At 39.6% G+C, this 22,282-nt stretch overlaps 1 protein-coding gene across 1 annotated transcript in view; it reads right to left on the reverse strand.

The window, feature by feature from the left end:
* RSBN1L (round spermatid basic protein 1-like) overlaps window positions 1-4,111 on the reverse strand; it is a 79,852-nt gene extending 75,741 nt beyond the window's left edge. Inside the window, exon 1 of the mRNA XM_008577507.1 lies at window positions 3,532-4,111. Within this exon, the coding sequence (XP_008575729.1) occupies window positions 3,532-4,111 (580 nt within the window). The remainder of the gene's footprint in view (window positions 1-3,531) is intronic.
* Window positions 4,112-22,282: the final 18,171 nt, after the last annotated feature.

Genomic DNA, 22,282 nt, shown 5'->3' on the forward strand with positions numbered 1-22,282 from the left:
CTAAGCAAATAAAAAAAATGAGGCATGAAAAACAAAAGGTTACACAAGAAAATGAAATCATCGTAAACTATACTCTCACCAGTGACAAATATTTGGACATATGATGAAAATGCTGAATATGAATTTATTTCATTCTAAAATTATAGAATAAAATATTAGAAAGATGAAGAAGAATGTAGTTTGAAAGATCTTCAAATTTACCCATCCCTTTAAAATCACTGACATTTACATGCATAAAATTTTCAATTCTAAGCTCCTATTCTCATTAAATTCTGTAACTATACTTTCAAGGCAGTGCAGTGAAATGCTCTAGTTTTGTCTTGGAATACCTCACAGCATCATGCTAAGGAAAAAAATAAGATAATAAATGCAAAGCAAAAACACTAACAAAAACTAGAAGACCTATACAAATTTTATTGGTTACGGGAATCAGTTAAGGTACACTGGTATCTAATGATATGTTTGTTCTGTTGTTTGTCATAATATAATTATACATGTTGGATACCGTCAGTACATGTCCGGTTTTACTCTCTACATTTACCAATTCAATAATTTATTCAGTCTTACAGGAAAATGGGCTGTTAACTCTTCAGTAGATTCTCTAAGCACAAAACCTGGTTATTTTCTAGTTTTAAAAATATAAAACGTTTTGCACTTTTTCTTCTTATAAGAAATAAGTTAAACTTTTACTTAATGACTCAGGCTATCATACAAGTCAGCTACAGCACTATGACTAGATGGCCTTAAAGATTTTAGCTGTGTAAGGCATCAGCCCTCATACTAAATGGGCCTAGACTAGTATGCTTTTATAATTCTCTTGCTCATCACTGTTAACTTTCAGATCTACTGTCAATGTTCGCTCCTCTATCAGGACTGACCCACCTTTTAATTTGTTTTGATATTAAAAAAATTTAATAACCATGTTTCAGACTCAAATAACATTTACTAAATGCCCTTCCAGGCCCTTACATGTTTCATTTAATCCAAACATTTTTTGTTAGAATGGTCACCAATGTAAAAAAAAAGCAGTTCTAAAGACTTAAAAAACAAAACAAAACCCATACTATAAATAAATACAAGAGGCTTAATTGTTCAATGAAGTTGGGGGGGGGTGTCTAGATCTTTTAGGGGTGTATATGTGTCTCGGTTTGGTTTTGTTGAGGGAGAATCTATTTTCCTTGTTTGAGTGTATTTAACTTCCAGTTCTGACTCAGATTGTCTAATCAATGAGCTATGAATAATTGAGGGGTAATTGAACTATGTACAGCCAACTTAGAGCAACACTAAAAAGAGGTACATACCTAAAAGAACAGACGCTTGGTCACCCATTCACTAAGATTTTTACAAAAAGCACAGAGAAATGAGCACTGTATTACAAATTAGGTATTTTATATTCCCAACTGTATCTACACTAAAGGCATATACGTAATCTTGCTATTTTAATAACACCATTTCTTAAGAATCTTCTCACTTGGTTAAAACAGAACCTCAGTTCAGTTAAACCCAAACTTCAGAAGGATATGACTACTTACCAAGTTAAGAGGGAAAGATTTTCACATTAAATTTACCATCAAGACACTGAAAAGTAATCATCTGCTTTCTTAGTTTTTCCTCGATAAAATAGCATTTCTGTCCAAAAAAACAAAAATCTTACAATAGTATTAATACCTATTCACTACTTTTAAAAACCCACATAAGTCGTGGGAAAACATCTTCCTCATATATTAATGTAAAAGCTATCACTGCTTATATTCAGGCTTAATAATGTAAGCAGAAGCCCTCAAAAGAAGGATTCTAAATATAATTTAAAAGAGTGCAAAAACTTCTCACTGTACTCAAATACTAACAGTCAACTCTGTACCCCATAAATGTGTATAAATAAAATTTCTTTAAAAAATTTCACTTTTATAAACATTTCAACTTAAGGGCTATACCTGTATTCTACATTTTAAGCCATAACCGTTAAAGACTACTACTTATTTCTTTCTTTTCACCCATTCCAATATTCTGACAAAGTAATACCCAAATTCACTTCCTCATTCAGAGAACTTACAAAGAGCAAAATGCGCAGTTAACACACCACCAATAAGACTGGTACCTAGATGCTTATGAGCAGACTTCCAGGCACTTATAACTTAAACTTTATATACAACCATTAAAACAAAATATCTTTAAAATACTAACCACCTAAGATTCCTGAGTAAAAGTAACAAATTCCATCCCCAAAACCACTGTCCTAGAAGCAACACTCTCCAAAGCTGACAGATCTTTACATTGGGTCAGAGTACCCACGCTTCTAAGCGTGTTGTCTACGCTTAGAAGTCAAAGCTTTGCTACAGGCAAAACACATCAAGGAAGAAGTAACACTAATGCCACATACTCTCACGCAGCATTGTTTTAAATTGTGAAAATAAACCATTCCAATTCAAACACAGAATTTTTCAAGATCTAAGCTACCATTAGATTAGCAATGCTAAAACTGCTTGACATTTCATTTTTTCCCAAAAACAAAACAAAAAAAAACTTTATGACAACACTGGGTAGCAATTATATTTATAATAAACTTTTTCTTGTTGATTATGGCCTTTCCTTGTTGATTATGAGCTTTAAGCTTGTAATCACACAAAGATCTAATTTTCAGTCTAATGTTGGTACTACGGTCAGATCTCTGTGCACCCATAGCTTAAGAGGCAGTTCCACCTATTTTAACGAAATCCTATCTGAAAAATTATACGACTAGCCTACATATAAAAAGAAAACTGATCGTGCCTGAAAAGAACGCTTTAAGAATCTGCCTTTTTCTGATTCTAAAACATTTTGCAGCCAGTTGATCTGGCCGAAAAACGTCAAGGCTCCTGATTTTATCATTTGCTGCAGGAAAAAAAGAACATGGCTGCAAAGTCTTTCGGAAGGGTGGTATTTCCAATAGGACCACTCAAAACACTAAAGGATGTGGAGCGGAGAGGAGGCTGAGGGAGGCGGGCACCTTATGAAACAGCACACTTCGGGCCCTGCACTCTACCTCATTTCCCTAATAGGGATGAAATGCTCAGGCCTCCGGCAGCTTCCAGCTGACGCCAATGCTCTCCACACCCCTTTTCTTTTGACAGGATTTGCTGGTGTTGGAGGCTGTGTCACAAATATGAATTCCCGTGAGCACATCTAAACGGACTAATAATCAATCAAGCATCTTTTACAAGACCAACCCCTTCCTCCATCTCGTTTCCTCCAATCTCCCTCCCTAGCCAAACACACTAAAGAGGGTCCTCTAGACCAACTTCCGAAAATCCTGCAGAGCATAAACCGGGAGGAGGAAACGAGATAGAAAATAAGAGTTTCGGCCATTCCTCGCTTTGCGACCGAAATTACAGGCTCCATTTCCTGTCGCCTCGGGGACTGCAAAATCGCCTGAGAACGGACGCCTCCCGCCCCCTCCAGGCTGGCGCACGCGGCCGCCGCGCTCCCCCTTCCCGGGCCCCGCGGGCGCCCGGGGCGCCCACCCTCCTCCCAGCTCCCCGCACCCGCACCCACCTCGCGGCAGCGGCTTCACCTCCCCGTTCTCCTCCCGGACGGCCCCGCCGGCCTCGCTCGCCCCGCCGAGGCCGTGCCTCCTCCTCTCCTTCTCCCGCTTCTCCTTCTGTCTGCGCGGCTTGGCGTTGGCAGACGAAGTGGCGGCCGGCAGCAGGAGATGGTGAGGCTGAGCGTGCAGCAGCGCAGGAGAGACCAGCAGTTTGCGCGGCACCGGCTGAGACAAGGAAGCGGAGGCTGAGGAGGGGACGGCCGTGCCAGCGGAGAAAGAGAAACTGCTCCGAGAAGAGGACGGGGAGGGGACAGCAGACAGAGCGGCGAAGCTCCAAGACGCGGAGCTGCCATAGCTCTGAGGCGACGGTGCCGCCGCCGCCGGCTGCAGCTGCCTGCTATTCCCGCCGCTGCCCCCGTCCCCGTTCACTCTCCGCGGCACCTTCTTCTCCTCAGTCCGGACCTTCTTGGAAGAGAGAGGGCCTGGTGGGTCCCGGGAGGAGGGCTGCAGCTTGCCAAACGGTTCTTTCTCCGACACGGTGGCGGCGGCAGCAATAGCGGCGCCGTGCACTTGGCTCGGCGGTTCCGCCATTTTGCGCTCCTGTTGTATTTACTCTCCTCCGCTCCCCGGCGCGGGGTAAGGGGCGGGCCCTCCGGCGAGGGACGGGGAGGGGGCGGAGCGGCCGGGACTCTGGCAGGGCCTTCCATTGGGCGAGCTACGGTGAGGGATCCATCTGGGAACCAATTAAAGGCGCGAGCATGAGCCGAAAAGGCGGGATCGCCAGGCGCACCCGCTTTGGAGGTCCGAGCTCCGCCGGGCGCGGCGAGTGGCCCAGCAAACTACAAGGGGAGGGTCTTCCAGCTGTAGCCAACGTGAACTTGGGTGACCGGGAAGAACTCCCGACCTGAACCCCAAAATCTGCCCCGACCAAGGTAGCGACCAACTCCGCCTCGAAGACTGTGTTACTTGTACCACTTTCTCTTCCTTTTCCCTGGGGTGCCTTTGGTCTCTCCCTGTCTGCGCGTTCAGAAAGGAGGATTTCGAGGATACTCCACTCAGAGGAGAAAATTTTGCTGGGAATTTAGTCCTTGTTTTTGTTAGTCGGTAGTGGATTGATGGGAGGGGCTGAAAATCACTTGGTGTGGTGACAAGTTATCTTACTACTGCTAAGTTCGTGAACTTTAATGCGTTGGGGAGATAACTTCCTGCAAACCTAGAACTTACGGATCCTTCCGAGCTTGAAGGTAAGACTGTCCCTGGGTTTGTAGACTTGTTATGACTCTACTGATTGGACCTTTAAAGGTTTTAATTTATAATTATACTTAGACTCGCCAAGAAAAATCTGTTTGCAATATTTATAGATGTTTGAAAAGCAATAGTTTTTTTAAGTTTATGTATTTAGCGATTTTAATTTAACTGTTAGGTTTCACATGGATCGGAAAGTCAAAGGAATATATATAAAAATAAAAGTAGTCAAGTCAGGAGATGACCAGTGAGGATATTTTATGAGTCCTAAGAAGATCCCGTAACTTTCTGGAAACAGTTATAAGTAACCTTTCGGGAGTACCCACTCTTGTGACCTCAAGAAGTTGGAATTCTTTATTTTGTTTCCCTTTTCCTTTTTTAAATTTTTTGGAGTCAAAATTTAATATTGGTTTATTTTTAGATTCCTCAATTTTTTTAAGTAATTAAAATATTTTTTTCCTTTAATACCTAACAGTGAAAGCAAGTGAAAACTTAGCAATTGGAATTGACTGGCAGCAGATGTCTTCATGAAGAGTAGCATAATTGGGAAAGTGGACCTAGAGGATAGGGCTGGAAATCACCTGCTACTCACTAGCTTTGTGGCCTTAGCCAGACTGCTTCACCTGTCAGGACTTCTGGTTTCTTATCTGTTAAATGCATAAATTTAATTACATGACCACTAAGGTCCCTTCCATACTCTAAACTTTTGCCATATTAAAGAACCTTTTCAAAATCACACTGAAACCATTATAATTAAAATAGTTTCTTAACTGTTGACCCTTCTAATCTAGAAAAGTATATAGTGCCTAGAAACTTGAACCATTCATTCCCTCGTCTCCTGTACAAAAGCATGGAAAATCTGATTTCTTAAGGGCCCAATTAAAGTGTACTCTCACCTGCATGAATTTGTTACTCTTCACACTATATTATACTATAATACACTGTTATCAGGCCTGGCCCTAAGTTTGTGGAGCCTGGGCAAGAGTGAGGCTATGGAGGCCCACATACCATCTATCTAAATATTGAAAAGTTGTAAACAAGATAAACTATTACAAAATATATTCTATTCTACTACCTTGACAAATCCACTTTCAGAATGTTCTGGAAGGCTGGATTTAAATTTAGAATTCTGAGTCCCTGAGTGACCCCACTTACTTCCCATCCCCAGCTGCTTCACCCACCACACCAAAGGGGGCCACACATGCACCCAAAATGTCTAAGCTTATGTGCATATCCCCCACCCCTGCAGTAGTGATGTACAATCCACACTTCAGTCTGCCCTCAGGTCTAGCTCATCTAAAAAGGGAGGATCCAGGCAGACGTGGCCCCTTGACCTCATGGATTCCTTGCCCTTTGCAGTAGGAGAAGGGCCAAGCTGACAGGGGCCCCTTACCCAGGTCTAAGAGCAGGTCTGTTATAAAACATGCTTGATTGCCTGTTTTCTTTCCTGTATAATCAGCCATTCCTTTTCAACTAGATCACTCCTAGCAACATTTAAGTAGGAGAGAATTTTTACCATTATCACCAATTCCTTTTGCCATAATCTCTTTACTAGTGCTAAAACCATTCACTTCTCTCCATGTCCACTGTTGGCCACCTGTATTAGTCAGTTTCTGTTCTTATAACAAAATACATGAAACTGGGTTATTTATAAAGAAAACAAAATCTATTGCTTACAGTTTCTGAGGCTGGGACGTCCAGAGTCCAGGGAACAATCTGGTGAGGGTCTTGGTGGTGACTTCAGTGACGCAGGGTATCACATTGTGAAATGGCGGAGCAGAGGGAGCAGAGAGACAGACTCTTTCTTCTTTTAAAGTCCTCAGAACCACGCCCCTGACCACCATTCCCAATCCATTCACTATGGCAGGGTTCCACAATCCAGTCTCCTCCCCAAGGTCCCATCTCTCAATTACCATGATAGGATTTCCTACCCTCAACAGTTAACAGTGGGGACTAAGGCTCAGTGAGGTTGTGGGGGCATCTAGTCTACACCAGCACCCTCTTCCAAGTGCCAACCCTTCTCACCTATAAGACTACACTAGCCTTTTTCATGGTCTCCTTGTATTCTAATTTTCTCAAATCTGTTCTCCATTCTACAGCCAGAGTGCTCTTTTTATGTTTTTACTTTTTAATTTTTTTGTAAGTGACTGTCTTTTCCTTTTTTTATTTTTAACCGAAGATAGGAAGTTTAAATTTTTTTAATTAGTTATGAATATTCATGGAGTACAAAGCAAATTGTCACCACTCATGCCTAAGATGTGATGGCCAGATTCATACTGGCAGCATGCCCATTACCACAAACTGTGATTATACCCCGTGTCCCCCACCCAATTATCCCCCCAATTACCCCCAACCTCCATCCCTATCCCCCATTCCCCACTCCACTGTGTATCCCTAGGTATGTTCTCTCCCTCTCAGAATGCTCTTTTTAAAACCTAAATTTGATCATGTCTCTTTCCTTGCTTCAGACCTTTCAATGACTTTCATTGCTCTTCAGATAAAGAACAGAATTCTTAATATGGCCTATAAGACCCTCATAATCTAACCGCTTTTCCTTCTGTATCAAAGTAGTAGGCCTTTAATTTCCAGAATGCATTATGTTATCTTTCGACATAGGAATATTGTGTCTGTTGTTCCGTCTGTCTGGAGTGCATTTCCCTTTACGTGATGTTTATGTGATGGTTTGGGTAATGGACATAAGGGATGCAGATATCATGAATGCCTCCTATATTTCTAACCTGCATAATTTGATGGACAGTGGTACCATTCACTGAGCTAGGAAACACTGGAAGAGTGACAAGTTTCAGGTACTCTTTGATCTTGGACCTGGTGAACATGAGTTGCCTTTAAGATACCATATCCTTCATATCTTAATTCAAGCCCTACCTCCATTAAGAACCTACTCTTCTCTTTCCAATCAAGTTCCTTTGTTGTTTGTTCCTTTTCTTCTCATACCCACTCCTTCTTGCTTATTTGTGGTGGTGGTGGTGGTGGTGGTGGTGGTGTTATTGGCTCACTGATCACCTCTCCCAACCCTTTCCAGTCCATCCTATGTAACAACAACTCTACTGAAAACATACTACACCCTGCTTCTGCATTTTCTTGTCTAAAACTGGTCGCCCTCTGAGGACACAGACTATATACTCTTTCTTTCTTTTTTTTTTTTTTTTTCCTGGGCAGCTGGCCAGTATGGGGATCCAAACCCTTGACCCTGTTGTCACTCTAACCGGCCAGCCCCTTAGACTAGTTTCAAAACTTGCTCATTCTCTCTGAATTCTGCATCACAGAATTTCAGGTTATTATTATGCTTAATTTTATGCAGGAAAAAAAACAAAAAAAACTTCCTCTTGAGGTCTTTGTGGTATGGCTATACCATCCTTCACTGACTCCCTGGGAATTTTTACTACACTTTGTTTGGAGACTTTGATACATGGCTCATATTCCTCCTCTCTACCCTCCAGCCATCATTTAAACTGACTTCAGTGTCCATGCTAATGACCAAATTCAGTACTCTCACCTCAGTGTTTCTTTTTGGACTTGCATTTCCATTTTCTTTCAGCCACAAACTCCAGTGGCCCCTCCCTGGTCCTTTTCATCACCCACAACTCTTCTATCTCTGAAATTCTAAACTACAGTATTTTAATACTCAGCTTTCTTACTCCTTTACAACAGGCCCTTGCCCTTTGACCTCAGGACTCTCCATCTTACTTTTTCACCTAATTATGATTGCCAGATACAGGACACCCAGTTAAATTTGAATTTTAGATAATGAATAAATTTTTTAGTATAAGTATGCCCTATACAATAATTGGAACATATTTGTACTAAAAAGACAAAATAAAACAAAAAAAGCCCTATTCTTTGTTTATCTGAAATTCCTTTTTTTCCCCTAATAAACCTGACAGCCCTACAGTATTACATTTCTTCTATGCTTTCCCTATCCAGCCTAGAACTTGTGGCATATTATTTGTACCAGACACTTGCCAGCACCTCAGTTCCTCGATGGTAGTTCTCTTCATCTCTATCTATGCTGCTAACTCCTAACCTCAGGTCATCACATCTACCTGCTTGTCTGCATCCAAGCTGCCAAGCATTGCCCTTCTCTTCTATGTAAGTGTTGGAGATTTTTAGGGATATGCATTGCTCTTTATTGCTCTTTGCATACTTCTATGTGATGTTATTCATCACAGTGTCTTCTAATATCTCTTAAATGTGGAGAATTCCCACGTCTGTTTCTCCTGCCTTGACCTTCTTCCTGATTCCTGATTCATATCCACGTACCCGGTAGACATCACCACCTGTGTAACCACAGACACCTCAAACTTTATGCCACGCATTCTCATCCTCCCAAGTGTTGTTCTCCTGCATTCCTTATCCACCTTGTCATTCAAACTACAAACCTAGGGATGTTCCTTGACTCCTTTTTTTCCCTCACCCTCCACAATTCAATCACACCATCTCTAGTCAGCTTCTTTTCTCTATTTCCACTGCTGATACATGCGTTTAGGCCTCAAGTCAGCTTGGATTTTGTCAATGGTTTCATTCCTAACTAGTCTTTTTGTTTCAATCTTCTGTCTTCTAAACTATCCTAATGTTGCTACCAAAATTATCTCTCCCACTCACCTGCAGTTTCCCTCTGTTTCATCTGTTCTGAACTATGTGTATCTTCAGTTTCCTCTGCCTGGGATTCTCTAGCAAAGTTCTATTTATCTTTCAAGATTTGGCTCAAGCATCTCCCTAGTAACATGTTTCCCGACTTGCCAATCAGAGTTGATAATTCCTTTGTACCATCATCATTCTGCCTAGGATCATTTAACGTAGCGTTCTCTGCTGCTAACCTGTGAGCTCAAGAGAAGAGAACATGTTACTTATATTTGTATGCATAGTATCTGGGGCATGGTCAGTGCTCAATAAATGTATATTGAAAAGAAGTATATAAAGTGCAGGTTTGTTGTCTTTATGACAAGAAGAGAACCAAAGTTTGCAAACTTAAATGCTAAATGTCTTGGTAGGTGTTTTAGTCTGTTTCATGCAGCTGTAACAAAATACCTGAGACTAGGTAATTTATAAAGAACAGATATTTATTTTCTCACAAATGCAGATGATCAAAACCGCAATGAGATATCATCTCACCCCAGTTAGAATGGCTATTATCAAAAAGACAGAAAATAACAAATGCATTGTTATTTTATACATTGTTGGTAAGACTGTAAATTAGTACAGCCACTGTGGAAAACAGTATAGAGATTTCTCAAGCAACTGCAGATAGAACTACCATATGATCCAGCAATCCCACTACTGGGTATATATCCAAAGGAATAGAAATCAAGTCAAAGGGATGCCTACACTCCTGTGTTTATTACGGCTCTGTTCATAATAGCCAAGAGTTGGAACCAACCTAAATATCCTTCTACAAATGCTTGTATAAAAAAAAGTTAGGTATATATACCCAATAGAATACTACTCAGCTATAAAAAAGAATGAAATTCTGCCATTTGCAACAACATGGATGAACTTGGAGGAAATTATTTTAAGTGAAATAAGCCAGGCACAGAGAAATACCATGTTCTCCCTCATTTACGGAAGCTAAAAAAAAAGTTGATCTCATAGAAGTAGAGAGTAGAATAGTAGTTACTAGAGACTGGTAGGGGGAAGGGGAAGCGGGGATGGGGATAGGGTGGTCAGTGGATACAGAATATTAGAGAGATAGGAAGAATGGTATCTTGTGTTCTATAGGAATATAGGGAGACTACAGTTAACAACAAAGTACTATGTATCTTTGAATAGCTTGTCAAGATGATGTTGAATGTTCCTAACACAAACAAGTGACAAATGTTTGAGGTGATGGATATAAATTAAGCATCCTGATATGATCATTGCACATAGTGTGAATGTACCCAATTATCATATTGTACCCCATAAATATATACAATTATCATGGGTCAATTAAGAAAAATAAATTAAAGAGAAATAGAGAGTAGAATAGTTATAACCAGAGGCAGGGCAGTGGGGGTGGCTGGTGAAAAATTGGTGAACTGTTACAAAGTTACAGTTAGATAGGATGAATAAATTCTGGTGCCCCAGGGTTACAGCAGCTAATAATATTGTATTGCATATGTTAAGATAGCCAGAAAAGAGAAACTTGAATGTTATAACCACAAAGAAATAATAAATATTTAGGTGATGGATATGCTAACTATTTTTATTAAATCACTGTACAATATATGCATGTATTGAAACAACAAGCTGTACCCTGTGAACATGTACAATGCAAAAAATAAAAATTTTTTTAAAATTAATTTTCTCATAGTTTTGGAGGCTGGGAAGTCCAAGATTAAGGTGCCAACAGGTTCAGTTGCCTGTGAGGGCTGCATTCTCTGGAGGGCAGGAATGTTGTGTCTTCACATGGTGTAAGGAGGAAGGGCAGGCAGGCCTAACACTTTTGAAGCCTCTTTTATAAGGGCTTTAATCCTGTTCACGGGGGGAGGAGACCTTATGGACTAATCACCTCTTAAAGGCACTATCTCTTACTATCATCACATTGGCCATTAAGGTTTAACACCTGAATTTTGGAAGGGACACATTCAAATCATAATAGGATAAAAAAAGAAATTAGGTTGAATAGTTGTGGGGACTGTGGGAAACTGGGAATATATACCTTTCTACAAGATACATTTGCTTCTCAGCTCTAGCTAATATGGAAATGAAGTGGTCCTACTTGGTAAATACGTAGATTTTTTAATGTGAAGTTTCCTAAGAAACTATGCAAGCCAAACAAAACATCTGTGAGTCAGATACCATCCACAGTCTACCAGCCTGACTTCTGATCTAGAAAAGAGTGGCTTAGTTTGATTAAGGTGACTTATGAGAGTTTTGTTTATTTTAATCCACAGCTCTACCTTTGTCAATTGCTGGAGTGGTTAGTTTCTAAGCACGTATATTCAAACTTCCAGCCATAATAAATGTGTGTTAGCAGTGCTTACAGCTGTCCTCTGTACTGCCAGAATCTGGTTTCCTCCTGTATTCCTGAGCTAACTGCAGTTTCACTCTGCAGGTATATTGTCCTTTGGCCTTGTCCTGTTTCCTGACCCCCTTGGATGAAGAAAGCAGTTCTCTTCTCTATTTGGCCTTGTACTTTATGCAACCATGAAGACATTTCTTCTACCCTTGTGGCATGGACAAAGTCCTACTTCCACCACATTAATCTGCTCATCTTTATGTGTCTTTCTCACTTGAATCAGTCAGTGGCCAGTTGTAAAGGCTGATTCTATGCTTTAAGAAAGCCTGACCTTTTCACCTTTTATGCTGTCAGTTCTAATTTAGTCCACACTCTAGTATAGGGGCCAGCAAACTTGTTCTGTAAGCAGCCAGATAGTAAATATTTTAGGCTTTGCAGACCATGTGGTTTCTATGGCAGCTAAAAATATATAGCACAAAAAGCAGCTATAGACAAAATGTAAACAAATGGGCATGGCTATGTTCTAATAAAACTTCATGAAAATAGGAGGCAGGATGGATTTGGCGTGCAGAACATAGTTTGCTGAGTCCTCTAGGATTTTGATTTCTACTGTATACCACATGAAAAGATAGTTGAACATCTCATGTCACACCCTCTGTTGCTCACACCACTTCAGCCACACTAGCTTTCTCTCTGTTCCTCGAACATGCCTACTCATGCCTCAGACCCTTTGCCCAGACTGTTTCCCTGCCTGGAATGTTTCCTCCCTCCTACTGAGACAGAATAAGGCTAGGCCTGTGAACCAAACTGACTCCATTTTCCCTGAAGAGGATACTTTGTTACTTTTCCACTCCACAGTCATGAGACGCCCCCCCCCCCAGGACACATGATTAACCCATGGCCCACCCTAATAAAATAAGCCGAGATCAGGGGAATAGATATCCATTGAGTTGCAAAACCCCTCCCCAAGGCTTGTTTATTGTAATTGTAAAAATTAAGTTACAGATTAACTTTAAGACCCCTTTCGGAATTCCTGCATAAGCACAAAGCTTTGAGGTGACTACTACAATGACCCTCCTGGGGTGATGATAATGAACACCACCACCATCTTGGACCTAATGAGCAGGTGCAAGGACCAAAGCCCTAACTGAGTATGCTTCCATGATGCAACCAGGAAGAATAGAATGGACCACATCCAGTGATGCTGGCCTGCACCCCTTAACCCCTTTCCCTATAAAAGACCCTAAACAGTTCCCCTCAGGGGACTAGCTTTCCTATAGCTACCCACCTTATGCGTAAGTCTATCTCTTTAAATAAAGCATTGTTTGCTTTACTGATGGGTACATCATTGTTCATTTCAATGACTTTGGGACCCAAGAACCTAATTCAGTAACACTACTCCCAACTCTCCTCTTCTTTCAGATGTCATAAAGGCCTTCCTTTACCATTAAATTTAAGATGGCTCTCTATTTTATTATTCTCTATCCCAACTCCTGTCTCTAATAACACCCAAATTGTTGGTATAGAAGCAACAGGTTTCCCTAGAGCCATATATAATCCACCTTGTGAGTCTGATTGTGTGGATTATATATGGGTTTAGCTGCTGCTGCTCATTTAGATAGGTCCAGCCTCTGTGTAAGACACAATGACCACAGCAAAGTTAACTTTTTACAACATTGTCAAATTGACCATTTGGTGTAGATTTGTTTTATCAAAGCAGTTTACATTTTAAAATTGTTATTTAATTGGAAAAACTCTCAATAAACTAGGAACAGAAAGCACCTTTCTTAATCTAAAAAAGTGTATCTACAAAAAGCCCACAGGTAACATCATACTTAATGGTGAAAAACTGGGTGTTTTTCCCATAAACTGAGGAATAAGGCAAGCATCTCCATTCTTGCCATTTTTATGCAGCATTGTATGGGGCATCTCTGAGGTGGGGCAACAGAGAGGGTGTAATTCTCTTTATGTAGGGGGTGCATTTTGCCCTTAGGAGGGCAAAGGAAAGGAGGCTCACCCCGTTCTCACCAGTCTCTAGTTTTAATTTGGTAAGTGTTTCTCTTAAAGTCTGATTCATTCGTTCTCCCTGTCCTGAACTTTGTGCCCTATAAATATAATGTAAATTCCAATTTATTTTTAATGTTTTAGCTAATAATTGGGAAGTGAAAGCCAGGCCATTTTCAGACCCGAAGGTCACAGGTAGGCCAAATCTGGGGACAGTTTCTTGTAACACTTTTTTTAGCGTTATGTGAGCGGTTTCAGTTTTGGTAGGAAAGGCTTCTACCCATCTAGAAAAAGCGTCTATGAACACCAAAAGGTAGCGATACCCATATTGTCCAGGTTTTACCTTGGTGAAGTCAATTTCCCAGTGTTCGCCAGTATTGGTTCCTTGCATTTTGGTTCCAATGGGCACCCTTGATTTGGGCCCTGGATTTACTTGTGAACAAATTTCATATCTGATAACAATGTCTTTTGTTATTTTGCCAAGATCTTGGATGTAATAATATTTTTTAAAAGTTCAGTTAATTTTGTGGATCCAAGGTGTGTTCCCTGATGTATCAGTTTAATCAGCAATCTGCCTGGAGCCTGTGGCAAATAAATCCTGTGGTCTGGCAGAATTTTCTAATTCATGGCATTGTTGGAGGCTTTTAGGATCTTAGCACGTTTTACTTCTTCTTTAGTATAATGGGGAGTCGGTGGCAATTGAGGTGCTGGAACAACTATTAAAAAGTCAGATGGCCTCACTGGTTTTAATGTGGCCTCTTTGGCAGTCAAATCTGTAGCAGTGTTGCCTTGGGTCTCAAACGAGTTATCTTTCTAGTGCCCAGGACAAAATGTATCATGGCTACTCTTTTTGGATACCATATGGCCTCAAGGAGGGCTAGTATTTTTTATCTTTTCCATGCTTTAAAGCCTGTGTTAGGGCTATAAGTTCAGCCTTTTGAACAAACCTGTGTTTAACAATAAGGTCAGCATGACATAAAGTAACAAAAGCCAATAAATCAAAAATGAGGTTCACATTCTGGGACTAATCTAACAGGCTTACAACAGTTTTTCAAATTCTTTTCTTTTGTTACAGTATATTCAGAGATTAAATCATTTCTGTTATGAACTACTGCTGTTTAACTTATCATCAACCTTCCCCCAATTTTTTTAAATCTTCTCCACTGAAGGGAGAAGAAATTATTAAAGGAAATACTCTTAGCTTATTTTCATTTTTTAAAGCCACCTTGGGTCTTCAGAGGCGTCAGAGAGTACGGGAGGTGCTGTGGGGGAGGCGCTCTTCTTCAGAGAAGCTGGAAAAGAAAGCTTAGTTAAAAGCACAGATGGTGTTCTATTTCCATTCACCTTGGGACATTTTTTTTAAGGCACCTTTTTAGTGATGACAGCTTGTCAGAGATTATATCAATCCAGACCTGTATGTAAGGGGGTTGTCCCACAGACCCATTTGGAGGAATTTTGTCCCACTTGTTATATGAGATCACAAAACACACAACTGGCAACACACAAAAGACAGAAACAAGTGGCCACATCCAAAATTACTCTAAGATATCCACAGACACAACAATCACAATGACAAAGACGAACAGGAAACATGGAAACACAATTCCTATTGACTTGCAAGTCCCAAATCCAAATCCAAATTGCCAATGGGCCCAGCGACATCTCAGGGGCCCAAGGACTAGGGGAGTTAATGCTGTGTCCACCTTCCCACTAAGTCCAAACATTGGTGCACTGTCCCTTACTGATATCTCACCTACCTGGGGAGAGAGTAAAGTGCCCCATCTGCCTCCAGGGAGAAGAAGAGGAACAGCTTCTCTGTCTTCTAGAAGATAAGTGCAGGGAGGGATAAACTCATGAGAGAATCTCGCTGGGGCCTCCAAAATGTTGTGAGGCACCCTCCCACAAGAAATGCACTTACATGACACTCATGCAGAAAAGGGCAGTTTATTTACTCCAGCTGGCCAACGACCATCTCCCAAGGAGCCACCAAGGAAAAACGGCCTCAGGCCTTGGTCTTGTGGGGTTCTTAAAAGCAAAAACTACATCCCGTTAGCACACAGGTTTGTCCAGGTGCACAAAGCAAGCTAGGGAGCTAGGTTACAGAGGCCAAGAATGAGCCTTTAGAGCAGTCAAGCAAACTTTTCATTGTGTGTATGTTTCCTGTTCCCATGTAATAATTCACCATGTATGACTCCTGTTTCTATGTAATGGTTTTTGTTTCTATGAGATGGTCAACGGTTTCTCATGCAGAAGGAGGGGTAGTCTGCAGGTCAGATGGGGCAAAGTGGAGTTACTTAGGTTAAACAAGCAATTCTACAGAAGCAGATAGTATACATTATGAGGGTGTAGGGAGCTCTATTTCAACAGCATTCTCTTTGTTACTTTCAGGGCACCCATCACAGTTTGTAATTATTTTACAATTATTTATTTGCTTCTTACTTTCCGTCTCTGTCAGTAGACAGTAAACTCCATAGGAACAGGGACCATATCTTTCTTAGTCACCCTTATTCACCAGTGTATCTCTAGAATCTCCACAATGCCTTGTACACATTAAACACTCATCAAATGTTTATGGAATGGACGAATCAGTGACTCAGCTTGAATTCTGATTAGCCAATTTGTTTTCAACAGGAACTGATAGAATAGTTCTATATTATTCAAAAGATACATCCACAGAAAAAGGCAAAATTTTAGCATTGTGATGAGTCACGTTGTACCAACATGTGCATTTTACTCAGTATCACTGTGTTGTATTAGTGCACTGATACATTGAAAATTCACACAACTCAGAATGCCTTTCTATGACTCTTTTCCAAAGGTGCAGAATACCTCTAGGTGTAAAAAGCCTGTAGACCAACAGTGCAAATACCTCCTCCATCCGCACCTAACCCGTTGAAGGTACTATTGGAATTAACTATAGAAAGGAAACATAATTTAATCTGTATAACATTATGTTATTACTCTTTCTATTGACAAATAATACTTATTAAAGTTAATATCCATGTATACATATATGAGAAGAGAACACTCTGAAATATAGATTGTTCATTAATTTCTCCAGCATCCACCAACACTGGGCTCTGTAATAATTACATAAATATTTTCCCTCATCCTTGTTATAATCATTATTAAATTTAGGAAGCAGAAAAAGTCCTATTCCAGGTTCCACAGTTGAGACAACCTACTATGTTGTAAATAGAGATATTACATATAAAAATAAACTAACTGTTTAAAAAAATAAAAAGGAATTATTAAGAGATTGTTATAGGAAAAAATTAAAGTAGCGAAATAGCCTTTGTTTAGCCATGTAGAGTTCAAAAATAATTTTTCTAAATAAATGAAGGTTGGGTGTTCGAACACCCGGGTAAAATTGTTAAGTCAACTTCCACTATCAGGTCACTTGGATATCTCAAAAACACTTCAAACTCATCATGTCAACTCCTTTCACAATATGTTATAGGCTGCTCCTCTTCTCAGACATTATTAAATGGTAGAAGCCCTCAGGTATCAATTCAAGGGCCTTTTTTTCCCCCTCACATTCTTTTTCCTGGCCAATCTCAAAGACACTGCAAATTTAATATTGTTTTTAGATTTATGGCTCCTCTATTTCTATCTCTAACTGACTGCTCCTCTGTGTTTGTGACCTCAGCATCTTCCATGGATATGTCAACACTTCACATTCAACTTGTCTAAAGCATGGACTGCTAGTTTCCTGCTGAATATCTGTTTTCCCCCTTCTGCCTTGCCTGAACCTTTATTTCATTGAGGTTGCAGTGTGCCTAGCTAAGAAAAAAAAGTAGGTTGTCCAATCTCTCTTTCTCTTAGGGAGGATAACAGTGAGATGTCAGGAGAAGTCTTTGGGGGAGGGATTAGCCTATTTGCTCTTGCCCCTTTCTCTCCTTCCTGAAACTTGGGGTGGGGTGAGTGGAGCAGTAACTTTTAAGATTGTAAGCTTTCAGCCCATATTTTTGTTATTCAACATTTCAGGTAATTCAGGTAAATCAAATTCTCACCTCTCATCCAGTAATATCATTTTACAACAAATATGACCTAACCACATACCCAACCAGTCTTCTTTCCAGTTTGAATATGTACTTAAGCTCAGCAGAAGAGCAGCAACTAGGGAAAAATAAAGCTGAAAATTGTAGGTGAGGTATCAGCCACTTCTTAAAGGCTTCACTGGAGAGCCAGTAGCAACCACAAAACGGGAAGCAGATAGTAGGAAGAGTAAAGGGGGCCAAAGTGAATAGAAACTATCCATAAATGTCTATTCTGGGGTTAAGTTCACTGCTAGAACTTATTTGGAACCCCATCAGATCATTTTGATACCTATTTTAAGAAGGGATAGGAATCCTATAAAAGGTATGACAGGAGCCTTATTCAATGATGTAAATCTCTAAAAAGAAAAGCATAAGTTTTGCACTTGTAGTCAGTTCTCCAGGAAGCAGGAACTATTTTATGTAAGAGCCGGTAGGTAGAGGGTAAAGTGTATTATGACCTCAAAACCTAGGTGTGGCAAAGAGGTATAAAGAAAAATGATAGACTTATAAAATGTCTGGACTGAAAACCCAACCCTGTACTCAGTTCGTGAATTTCCTTTATCATATATCCTTTACTTGCTTTTTGAACAGGAAAGCACCTTCAGAATAACTATTCTCAGCTTCATAGTTTCAGCCATACTCCAGGCCATGATTGGCAGGTAGGGGGATAGTGTTTACTGAGCGCCTCTTGTCAGTCTCACGTTTGTGGGTGTTTTGCTTCATCCCAGCTTTGAAAAGTTTTCCAAGGCATTTTTCAAAACTGAGCTGGAATTTCATGTTCACTCTGACTCTCAACCAATTTTCTAATATGTCCTATCCTGCAGGAGGAAGCAGAAGTCTAAAGCATCAAACTTTTAAATCCAACCATTGATCAGTCTTTTTAGAAGTTTCAGTTAATTGAAGTGCTATATTTAGAAAATATGCATTTAAAAAAGATGTAACATTTCTCAGGATGCTGCTAGACACCCGTGCTTTTATCTCATAGAAGAGAACAGACCAGGAGTATTTCTAGAGGATGGAGTGAGGGTGGGAGGAGGGAGGGACAGAAAGACCTATATAAACACTGGCTTGAACTTCTAGAGACACTGCATAATTCAGTTGCTCAGGGAAGATCTGGGTAACTTCAACATCCTGAAGCAGCGTAACAGATTCCAAGGAGGGATGACCCACAGTTAGAAGAATACAGTTTTGTGCAAATACTGCACGTGCCAGTATAGCCAAGAAATTACAAAATTCTGACTGTCACAAGTTATCATTTCATTATTTTAATTTTGCAAATTCTACTTTGAAAGTTTTGTCTGTATAATTTATGTACAGAGCCATGAAGTAACAATAAGGTGATATCCTAGTCATATATTTTACCTCAGATTCAAGTGCTGGCTCTCTTTGATTCCCCTCAGATTAATAACTACTTCTGTACCATTAGTTTGAAAATAGATGTATAATAAAAACAACTAAACTAAAGAACCATCAAAGAAGTAACCACTTGTTTAACTTTTAAATCTAATCTAAGTTATGATGAAGTCTCTTTACTTTGTAATTCCTATTCTCAGGATTTTAATTCTTATCTTTTTTCCCAGTTTAATCCCTACATTTGGTTTCAATGGGTGGAAAATACTACGTTCTAGACTAATGTTCCTGGCAGTTTTCCATCCGTTAGTGAAGTGACAGAAAAAAGAGATACAAACCAGAAACTAGGAAACCTTGAACACAAAGGCATGAATCCTGGGGTCAAGTTTTGCCAAATCCGACCTTGGCAACATAGATGGACAAGTCCAAGGGCAAAGTAAAAAAGATATGCTCTCTATTTGTAGAGTTCCCTTTAACCTTGGGTGGGGTTTGCCCTAAAGTCGTAATCTTACCAGCTGAGCTTATAAACACTGACAGTATGCCTTGCTGGCCACCTTGATCTAGGTCAAATGTGTGCGTAGTGTGGACACCCAGTCTCTTCAGCTTCTCTGCAGTGAACTATGGACAGGCAGAGCTGTTAGAGGCACACAGTTCCTCGTAAATATTGTTTGATGATGATGCCCGCTGAAGTGCTTTAGTGATTATCATAGGAAAAGAAGCCTAAAATAATGCAGCACCTATATAAACTACAGGTATACAGTCATAATGTGGGATGCTTGTAAATGAATGGCTCAGTTTGGGGACTAAATATCACTTCTGATGCTCCAGGTAGAGGCATTGAACAGAAAAACCCAAATAGTCACATTAGTGGCAAATGATTTTTTTTTTTTTTTGGAGATGTGAAGGACATTGTTATTTTTATTTCTAGCAGACCAATTTGTCTATGATCACTTACGACTATTGAAAGCATAAATCATATTTACATCAATTTATATTGCCTCCACCCTGCCCCCCCACCCCCAGATAATCTGTTATGTTTATAGTGACATGTTTAGTAGTAGTTTTCCAGGGTTTTGTTTCATTTGGTTTTGTTTTGCTAATTAATGATGTTATTGTTTTCCACAGTTTCTTTAATCCTTGGTATGCTACCACTTATGCTATAGGTGTTTCTTATACTGTCTACTTATGGATTCTCTTCTTTAGTTTATCTTCAAGTAATTATTAGATAGTCTGCTTTTTGTTTTATTTTTCACAAACATTAAGTGTTTAGTCAGTAAATACTTCTGAAGCAGTCACATGTTGCCAGGCACTAGGCTAAGTGCTAGGAATATAGCAGGAGACAAGGCAGACATGCTCCCTGTTCTCATGTAGCTACCTTTACTCTAATCACAAGAAAGATCTGTATCCGAATAATTTTTTCATTGGTGCTTTGTTGCTCAAGACTGTAGTCTCATTTCTTACTGGTTTATTCATACAACAGTGTTATGTTCTACAGTGCACCCTGCTCTGTGTGACAATATAATTGAGAAGATGGATGTTAACAGGTAAACTATAGAACTCTGGGTTAAAATAATGCATTGGTGGCAAGAGTTTCGTGCAGTGAAAATGCAAAAGGCAGATCGAGTACTCTAGTTGGAGAAGTTAGGGAAAGCATCTGAGAGAAGATGATATTTGAGCTGCATTTGTAAAAAATTAGTAAGCAAAGAAGATGGGGAAGGACTTTCTAGGCCAAGGAAAGAGCATTTGGAAAAAGATGTGTAGTAATGACATATCCAGTGTGGTATTCTCTGTGAGAAGTTCATGGTGGTTCAACTATAAAGGACATTAAGTGCCTTAATAGGAGAGGAGTCTCTAAAATGGGTGAGAGCCAGTTTATGAAAGGTGTTGCTCTTGACTGCCTAGGCATGCTGAAGTCAGTGAATACATTTTGTTAACTTAAGAGCTTTGATGAGGAAGATTAAAAAATGTTCACATAATCATGTTTCACTTCCTGCTAATTGCTCACAGGCTTCACCAGGTACTGCTTCCTAACTTTAGCCAACCAGATCTACATGTCATCAAGACTAATTTGCCATTTAATTATCCATGTAATAAACACTATTAACAATCCATGTATTAAACACTATTTCAGTTATTACATCTTTTCTTCAAACCAAATAACATTAGGAAAACATGAAATTCAGGAATTAGATTTACCTTTGCTATTACTAAATAATTATCAGAATTTAAAATGTCATATTCATTTTATACAACTTATCTCTTTAGTTCCCATGTATGTTTCTATTTATGATTACTTGTATTTCTTATTGGAAAGCATAAAAACATTTTGAAATTAAAACAGTGAAATTGTAAAATACTTTGATGTTGATTACAAAGCGGTATAGAGGTACTTACTTCCTGATTTTTCTGTTTTTTAAAAATGAGTATTTTTTGAAGATATTTTACCCCACATACAGAAGCAAAAAACAAGGAAAAGTAGATTAAAATACTGTTTAGCTAAATAAAGCCAAAGAGAGTTTAATAGTTATTCTTACAGAAGAGATTGAGTTAATGCCCCATTCTTCTTTTTTTTTTTTTTTTTTTTTTTTTTTTTTTTTTATTTTACCCTTCCTTATACATTTTAGGATAAGCTTATCTATATCTACATTTAATTCTCTGATTCACTTTATTTTTATATAAAGTGTGAGGTTTATGTCAAGGATTATTTTTTGCCTATGGATGTCTAACTGCTGTAGCACCACTCTTGAAAAGACTGTCCTTCCAGTGAATTGCTTTTGCACCTTTGTCAAAAACCAGTTGGACGTACATATGTAGGTCAATTTCTGGGTTCACTTTCTGCTCCATTGATCTAGGAGTCTGTCCTTCCACCAGTATCACACTTTTTGTTTTTGTTGGCTGGCTGGTACAGGGATCTGAACCCTTGACCTTGGTGTTACAACACCATGCTCTAACCGACTGAGCTAACCAGCCAGCCCCAACACTTCATTCTTGAAAAGGAGACTCTGAAAATGGAATCTGTTTGTGGTGTTAGAATAAACCCTTCCTTCATTTCAAAAAGCACTTACTTTATGCTAAACTCCATTTTAGTCACTGGAAATACTTGTCTAAAATGAATAAAACACAGTCCTGGTCTCAATGGACTTGTTGTCTAGGGAAGTGTTAAGT

This window comes from Galeopterus variegatus, unplaced genomic scaffold (genome assembly GCF_000696425.1).
Source record: "Galeopterus variegatus unplaced genomic scaffold, G_variegatus-3.0.2 Scaffold67, whole genome shotgun sequence".
NCBI lineage: Eukaryota > Metazoa > Chordata > Mammalia > Dermoptera > Cynocephalidae > Galeopterus > Galeopterus variegatus.